Source organism: Lagopus leucura, unplaced genomic scaffold, assembly GCF_019238085.1.
Source record: "Lagopus leucura isolate 7727_CA_CO unplaced genomic scaffold, USGS_WTPT01 Super-Scaffold_100022, whole genome shotgun sequence".
Lineage (NCBI taxonomy): Eukaryota > Metazoa > Chordata > Aves > Galliformes > Phasianidae > Lagopus > Lagopus leucura.
Genome location: NW_024962275.1, coordinates 2,532,622 through 2,540,676, shown reverse-complemented (window position 1 = coordinate 2,540,676; position 8,055 = coordinate 2,532,622). Strand labels below are relative to the sequence as shown.

General features: G+C 47.4%; 1 protein-coding gene across 6 annotated transcripts; it reads left to right on the top strand.

Moving 5' to 3' along the window:
• Positions 1 to 58: 58 nt before the first annotated feature.
• CARD9 (caspase recruitment domain family member 9) lies at positions 59 to 7,986 on the top strand. Of its 6 annotated transcripts, none has more exons than XM_042878823.1 (14): positions 59 to 770; positions 910 to 1,025; positions 1,781 to 2,004; positions 2,140 to 2,277; positions 2,426 to 2,751; positions 3,188 to 3,367; positions 3,554 to 3,706; positions 3,990 to 4,115; positions 4,226 to 4,417; positions 4,931 to 4,972; positions 5,560 to 5,605; positions 6,896 to 6,966; positions 7,637 to 7,719; positions 7,804 to 7,986. In XM_042878823.1, the coding sequence occupies exons 1-14, from the start codon at positions 648 to 650 to the stop codon at positions 7,907 to 7,909; spliced, it is 1,926 nt and encodes a 641-aa protein (XP_042734757.1). In that variant the 5' UTR covers positions 59 to 647; the 3' UTR covers positions 7,910 to 7,986. The 6 variants fall into 6 exon arrangements, 5 of the variants coding, with proteins under 5 accessions (XP_042734757.1, XP_042734756.1, XP_042734758.1 ...); XM_042878822.1 differs by having other exon boundaries at positions 59 to 776; positions 3,557 to 3,706; XM_042878824.1 differs by having other exon boundaries at positions 59 to 776; positions 7,816 to 7,986.
• The last annotated feature ends 69 nt before the right edge of the window (positions 7,987 to 8,055 follow it).

Below are 8,055 nucleotides of genomic sequence, written 5' to 3'. Positions count from 1 at the left end.
ATACTGCTTGTAGCAATATGTGGATGAGTGTGATTGCTAATGAGAGAAACGAAGCTTGCAGGCTACATGAAAGCAAGCCAGAGAGAATGTGGAGAATGAATATGCAGGCAGCTACAAAGGCAGAACTGAACAGGTTTGATTCTTCCCTAATTCTTCCACAGCCTTCCCATACAGCCATCAGCAAATCACAATAAAAGCTCGTTTCCTCATTCACAAAACAGCAGTTTGTCTTACAGAGAGGTGTAGGGCTAGCTGAGTCAAAGCTGGTAAAAATCAGTGGGAAGGTGCTGTAGGAAGCTTCACCCCCACTGCATTGCCCAGCCTCCCCAAGTCACAGCAGTACATTCAGTGTGCAATTCTGTGAGGCCCCTTTAGGCAGAGCTGCAAAAGAGGGGCAGTGGGACATTAAAATCACTCTAATTGGGTACTAAGCAATTAGTGGGGCAGGAAGAAGTACCTTGACATGGCTTTCCTCTTGCAGTGTGCTCTGTCTTCCACAAACTGCTACAGCTAATGCTCGTTTCCAAGAAGTGCACGCAGCAGAAGCTCTGCCCACTGTTCTGTGTGCCATTCACTGCAGGGCTGCTGCTGCCAGGTGCTGGTGGTACGTGTGATCTGTGCTGGCTTTGTGCTCTGAAGTAAGCTGGATGGATCTGTACCTGTTTGGTTTTTTATTTCTCACTCTTGGTCTACACAAAGAAGCTTTCCTGACTGTAGCTTGTACTTCAGTGGGCATCCAAGTGTACTTCAGATTGGGCATCCAAGGCACAGTGAGTGTAAGAGAAGCAATGCTGGTGATTTGCAGCGTCATCAGCTTTCATCCTCCTCCCCCATCATCCCTTCTGACTTCCTTTTTTCTTCTTTCTCTTATTTCAGAGGGTAGCTGAGTAGTTTCCTCTTTTTTCACAGATTGGTTCCTGGAATGACCTGTATAAAGGAAAGCTGCAGCCCAGGCAGGTTTCTGCAGAGACAGAGCAGACAGACCAGGAGAAGAGCAGTGAAGGCTGTTGTCTGCAGAGGCCCAGGTTGGTCCATTATAATGCAGAATGATTTATCTTGATCAGACTTTTTGTTGTTACAGTTCTGAGGGGAGGGTGTGCTTCTCTTCAACAGGGGAATGCTTTTCTGCTCATGATCTGTTGGGGCTGCTTTGATGTCAAGCAGAGTGAGGTGGGCTTTTTGGTTTTTTTTTTCTCCATAATAATTACTGACCTGTTAGTCTTGTGTCAGTCCTGTTCCATGAAGGAGCAGAGAAATGAGTGCTTGGAGAGGTGCAGTAAGATCTGTGTGCAATCTCAGCCCCTGCGTAGTCAGAACTCTTCCCCTTCTGCTCCCAGTCCTACAAACCAGCTGAAAACATGAATGCTGAGGTTGCTGGCAGATGCTGGAAATGACACAGCTACTGCAGCCACTGTGACGTGAGCATAGTATCTAATGAGCAGGATTTCAGGAGGTGCTCAGTGTGGAATTGTCTTACCTCATAGGGGCAAAGAGGTACAAATAATGCCAGTTTCTTATTTGAATTGATAAAACTGATTTTAGATAGAAGTCTAGACACAGAAATGTTGGGTTTTTTTTTACCTGTTTCCTACCTGTGGAGGAGCAGTAGCTGAAGCTGTGCTGAGGCTGTACAGATGAGATCTGTGAGGTGGCCAAGAGGCAGCAGAACTCATGGAATTAAATTCAAGACTGTGTACTTGATTTCAACACCACCACCCACACTTTCCCCCAAGGCTTAGAGTCTGCTTTTTTTTCTTGTTTCCTGTCTTCATTTTTTAAGGAAGGACGAAGCAGCTCGCTGCCACTTCTCGCTCACCGCCATGCTGGAAGAAGATAACGATGAGACATGTTGGAATAGCCTGGAAAACTTTCGGGTGAAGCTGATCTCTGTGATAGATCCTTCCCGTATAACACCTTATCTTCGCCAGTGCCAGGTGATAAACCATGATGATGAGGAACAGGTTCTCAATGACCCCAGCCTGGTCATGCGCAAACGCAAAGCAGGTGGGTGAAACGCAGCCTTGGCTCTTCCAGCTCAGACCACAGAAACACTGTTTGGGGAGATTGGGGCAATTCTTTGCTCTGTTAGGAATGGGTAAAGAGAGGAATAAATTAATGGAACTGTTGCTGTTGTTTCAGGTGTTCTTTTGGACATTCTTCAGCAAACAGGGCGCAAGGGCTTTGAGGCTTTCATGGAGAGCCTCGAGCTTTATTATCCACAGCTGTATAAGAAAATAACTGGGAAGGAGCCAAGCAGGGTTTTCTCTCTGATTATAGGTAATGTTTGAGTTCTGAAATGAAACTTTTTAGTGATACGTGGGTGGAAATCTGGTGTGTGTGTGTGTGTGTGTGTGTGTGTGTGTGTGTGTGTGTGTTTGTGGGAGCAGACAGGACAGCAGTTCACTGATACTTGTCCACCCAACAGACACAGCTGGGGAATCTGGCCTGAGCCAGCTCCTGATGAATGAGATTACAAAGCTGCAGAGAACGGTGCAGGAGGAGCGGCAGAAGGCCCAGGAGCTCACCGTGTGGCTGCACACCAAAGAGAACATGATCAGAGAGATGTGGGTGAGGGACAGCCTGCTCCGCAAGCACCAAGAGCGGGTGCAGAAGATGAAGGAGGAGAGGGACAGTCTGAGCAGGGAGCTGCGGAAGTGCAAGGATGAGAACTACAGCCTGGCAATGAGCTACGCCAGACAGAGCGAGGAGAAGAGCAGCGCCCTCATGAAGAACAGGGACCTGCTGCTAGAGGTGAGTGACCCCGTTCCTAAGCTTCCTTCTTTACTTGATCCCTGAGGGGCTGAGCTGTGTGTCAGATGCGTCTGGGCTGGTGTGGCCTAGTCTGTTACGAGGTTTTGTGCATATTCCTTGGCAGGTGGTATGTCGTAGTGGTCCCTGGCTCAGCCCTGTAGGCCTGTGTATTACAAGCTGTGCTCTGAAGAGTTAAGTCTTCCCCTCATTTGAGACTGGACCCTCTCACAGGGGCAGTGTAGAACCAGCATCTTGTACCCATTTAGCACAAAGGCAAGTCTCAGCTCCCCAGAACACCAAGCTTCCTGAGGAAGATAGAATTGGGGAAAAGCTTGCACTGTGCTTGTCTGAGGAATGGGGAACTCTGCCACGAGAGAACTGCTTTTGCAACCAGACTTTTGTGTCTGTTACTGATGAGCTCTGAACCGCCTTGTAGATTGATAGCTTGAGGCATAGCCTCATGAAGGCTGAGGATGACTGCAAACTAGAGCGTAAGCACTCGATGAAACTGAAGCATGCCATAGAGCAACGTCCGAGCCATGAAGTGATGTGGGAGATCCAGCAGGAGAAGGAGTTGCTTTTGGCCAAGAATCAGGAGCTGGAGAACACTCTCCAGGTTGGTGAGGTGACTGGGTGAGGAATCTTCAGAAATGATTAATTATTTTTTTGCAGCCAGCGCTGCAATGGGGCTGTGCTGAATATTTGGTGGGTTGGCTATGGGCTTGTTCTCCCAAGTCGTACAGAGAGCACATTGGACTTTGGAGTTAGATAGCTGCTGTATCTCACGTTCTTCTTTGTCCAGCAGGTTGCCAGGGAACAGAATTTGGAGAAGAGTCTCTCTTGTGAGACTGTGCAGAAGGATACAGCCAGCCAGATACCAGAGCGCCGGGACCTGCTGAACACCATTTACCACCTTCGCAAGGAGCTGCGCCAAGCCGAGGTGCTCCGAGACAAAGTGTGTGGTGCAGTATGAATCCCTGCTGGGGGTCAGCGGGGTGAGATGGGCAGATAAAGGCTGCAGGGTGATGGGAGCTTTTATCATGATTGGCAGCTCAGGTACACGTAAATGTGATGTGTCAGTAGGCTTTTTAGTCATACTGCCTGGTCTTCTGGTTGGCTTTGCTCCAAAAGGGCAGTCTGAGTTTCGTGTTGCAGGGAAGTCTGGCTGTAGCAATCTGTGGTATAGAGCAGAAGTGGTGAGATTCTAGCTTAGAATCCCACAAGCCATGTCTCAACAGTGTGCAGAGGAAAAAGAGATACTTGAACTACAGTGCACGTCTCTGAGGAAGGACTCCCAGATGTATAAAAGACGGATGGAAGCTGTCTTACAGCAGATGGAGGAAGTGGCCTCAGAAAGAGACCAGGTGATAAAACGTTCCTCTAGAAGCTGCTGCTAATCCCTGGCTTGCTGCTTGAAGCAGGCAGATATCATAACCCTGAATGTGGTGTTGTGTGGTGTTGCCTCTTACACCAGGCACTGCTGACCAGAGAACAGTTCTACGCACAGTACTCCAAGAACCTGATGGAGAGGGACACCTATCGGAAGCAGATTCGGGAGCTGGGGGAGCGATGCGATGAGCTGCAGCTGCAGCTCTTCCAAAAGGAGAGTCAGCTACTGGCTACTGAAGCCAAGCTGAAAAGGCTGCAACTGGAGCTACCTGCACTGGTATGTATGCCTGTGGGGGTTGTCATGTGTATGATGAGTTGAAAAGTTGAGTCTAGGACCCAACTAAAACTGTTTTGAGACCTTGAGACCTAACCAGTCCGATTTCAGCAAGCAGTGGCCACCTGCTTGGGTAACCATTCCTGTGCACATACTGTTTAGAAAAAAGGAAGACACAGTGGTTTTTATGAGCTCACCCTGGTTTGCTGAAGCCTTACATGTTTGGAGTGCTTCTGGAGGTTGTTGGCATTGTCAGCTACTCACAAGTGAACTCCAGAGCCTGCACAAGCCGTTTGGGTGAAACAGGAGCAGGGTATGAGAGTTCATGAAATTAAATTAGACGTCTGAGGACTTTTACTTAGTGTGGCATCTTATGTACTTTCTCCAAATGGTCAGATGAGTGTAGGAGGAAGGAAGTCCACGTTTCCATTTTCTGGATCTTCTGGTCTCCTGTATATTCCAATACTGTCACTTACTTGCTCATGAGGAATGATGAACTTAATGGTTTTATTTCAGACTTCTGACCTGGATGACACCTCCTCCAGAGATTCCCAGGATGTGAGTAGGGTGCCTTGTTTACATGTTATTTTCTCCTGGGATGGTTTGCAATTCCTCAGTTGTCTTATGCCCAAAGTAACAACACTCTGCTCTCTGTGGGTCAGGCTTATGGCAGTGGCATCAAGTCCAAAGGTAGCAAAGCAGGCTAATGGCTAAAGGCAGCTTCTTCTTTTGTCCTGAGACTTCTAAGCACCTGGGGATACACCTGTGATAAGATTTATTGAGTCCAAGCAGACCAGAAGATTCAAATCATTTTGTGCTGCTTCTAATGTCTCCCTGAGAGAACAGGCAAAAATGAGTATTATCCTGTGTAGTAAAGGGTGGGTTTTTTTTCTAACTTAGTTCATAACTTAATTGTGGTAGAGGTTGGCACGTTGTCTAGAGACAAAATGTTTGAGGCTGTAGTCACGGAGGATAAGTCTGTGTGTGGATGTGCAGCTTCAAGTTCAGAATGTTTCCTATTTTGCTTACAGCAAGATACAGTGGGGAAAGGTTGGTTATGTACCTTCCTGCATTTGTTCCTAGCTACTGTCTGAGAAAGAATAAGGAGTGCTTCTCATCATCTTGATCTGTTTGTGTCCCAATAGCTCACTCTTCATGGTCGTCTAGATGAAGATACGCACCTGCCTAAAAGTAAGGCTTTTGTTGGGGAGAACATCCAGTACAGCTCTTGATGGGGTTGCCCAGAGGGACAGGAATAGGTGTGCTTTTTATGTTAGTGCAGAAGAGGTACCCTGAGTGATGAGGACTCAGTTTGTGAGTGATGCTGCTCAGCGGGGGATGCTTGGCACCTCCTTGAGATGACTCAGAATAGGTGCATGTAAATCTAGGCTTCTGCAACCCCGAGGCATTCTGCTACCCTTCTCACCTACAAAAAAGGAGATCGTGTTCCCGGCATCTGGGAACAGTGAATGCTTGTACAGCTTTCTGGAGGGAAAAATCTCCATGTGCTATTTGCTTTGTGCTCAAAAGATGACTTTTTTCAGTCATCTGCCTTCTGAATTTGTCTGGCAAAAATCACCCGGGTACACAATGCCTTTAAGAAACAGCTCCTGTTGTGTTTGTGGCTGAGCTGAGAATGGAACAAGCCTCCTTCCACTCCAGCTGAACCGTGTGTCCTTCTGCAGAGACATTTATTTCCTCTCTTTTACTCTGCAGGCTATTTTCACAAAAGCAGAACCACATAATTAATACTGTCACTGGTTCTGCAGCCCCAATGGAAACGATTCAGCAGTGCAGACAAGAATAAACAGGGTCCTTTAAAACTTGACATTTGCTTTTGAAACGTTGCAAAATGAAGGAAAGGAAGGTCCTCTCCTGAAAGATTTAAATGATCATTCATTGAGATGGCAGATTTTTCACAGGAGCTACCACATTGAAACAGAAAGCCTTTTCTTGCTCTACTTCACTCAAATCAAAATTGCATACCACGTTGTCTGATCACTGCATTAGGAGTTTTGCTAAAATACGACCTGTTGAGTATCTTGATATGCACATCTTAGCTGCTGGGGAGCAGGGACAAATTGTGATTAATGTTTAGTGTGGCTTTTTTTTTTTTTTATTGTTCTGTCCATTATTATTCTTTTAGTGATGTTAGACAGAGGTGCTGCTCTGCACTGGTTCATTTTGCTCCTCCACAAGCAGAAATTAGACAGATGGTGTCTCTGGTGATCCTGTGGGGAATTCCGTCACCCTAAGCAAGACTCAGAGGTCAAGTAAAATGAGCTGGGTCTTGTGCAGTGATCACGAGATTGAATACTGAATGTTTTGAGGCCTGGGTTCAGCTTGCTGTTGGTGCTGTGTACTGTTGGGCAGCTCTTACACTGTACAGCTATTGCTGTTTGGTGAGCTGGTGGAAGGAGAAATTACTTCAACATGGCAACTGTGATTGAAACTGTGATTTGCTTTTTTATTCTCCTTTAGAAGACTGCTGTGAAGAACAAAACCAGCAATTCAGCATTCGAGAAAGCAATCTGCCTGCAGAATCACCCTCTGTAAGAGCCCACAGCGATTCTCTTTAGTCAGACTGGGGTCTGTAACTTTTCATGTTCTTGTTGATGATGGATTTACCAGGAATGAGGGACACGGAGGCAGCTGCTGCTTTTCCGGAAAGCATTTTGTGCAAAAGGGTGAACTCTGAACAGCTGAGCACTCATCTGCTGGGTATTTCTCAACTTTGCTTACAAACTTCTAATTATTTCTGGCCTTTTTCTCTGCATGTGGACATTTTTCAGTTTGTCTGCAAGTACCACTGTTGATACAGGAAACAGAATTTCAAATTTGCAACTGAAAGAGAATAGTAAGCATGGTAAAACTGTGTTTGCATCCTGGACACAAGAGCAGACAGCCCAGGAATGAGCGTGCTGCACTGCAGGCCCAAGCAGATAGAAAAGCTGGCTCTACACACCGGAGTACTTCCCAAACAACAGGCTGTGGTAGCAACCAGCTCTTCTTTGTCATTTTAAGGCACAAGTTTCCATTTTCTCCCCTTCTTTTCCAAGTGAAATGATTCGGGGCGCAAACAAATCCAAGAGGGGCTCAGCAGGTAGAGCCACCTCAGCCTTAAAAGGGGTCATCTTTACGCAGCAGCTGTGCCCAACGTGATAAAAATATCGATCCAAGCTTCAGCACGACCTCGTTCATCTCTTTGCCTTTTTTTTCCAGTTTGAGGAGTGCAGCTCAGCCCACGAGGAGCTGTCGGAGAAGGAGCGGAGGAGGATGAAGGACTGCTTTGAGCGGTACCGCAGGTCGGGCCCCATCCCGCCCCATCCCACCCCATCCCACACTCTCCCCTCCCAAGCTCGGTTCCCTCAAGGCTCAGTTTCACACAGTCCCATTTCCAGGAAGCGTGCCCTGCGCAGGGTGCCTGGTAGCCGCCATGAGGCCGACTGGGAGCCCAGCACAGGCAGTGACAACACGGACACTGAGGGCAGCTAGGGGCCGGCCGAGGCTCTGGTTTGCATCTGGACAGCGTTTTGGATCCCTCAATAAACAGCACGGTGTTTGGTGATTAATGGTTCTATGTCCAGATGGGAGGCTGGTAACGAGCGGCGTCCCTCAGGGCTATGTCTTGGAACTGATGC

Bases quoted from the DNA above. Each gene is read 5' to 3' on its own strand.
- CARD9 (XM_042878821.1), top strand. From the start codon at position 648: ATGGATCTGTACCTGTTTGGTTTTTTATTTCTCACTCTTGGTCTACAC. The intron at 777-909 runs GTAAGAGAAGCA...CTTTTTTCACAG, and splicing joins GCATCCAAGGCACAGTGAGT to ATTGGTTCCTGGAATGACCT. The intron at 2,005-2,139 runs GTGGGTGAAACG...CTGTTGTTTCAG, and splicing joins CATGCGCAAACGCAAAGCAG to GTGTTCTTTTGGACATTCTT.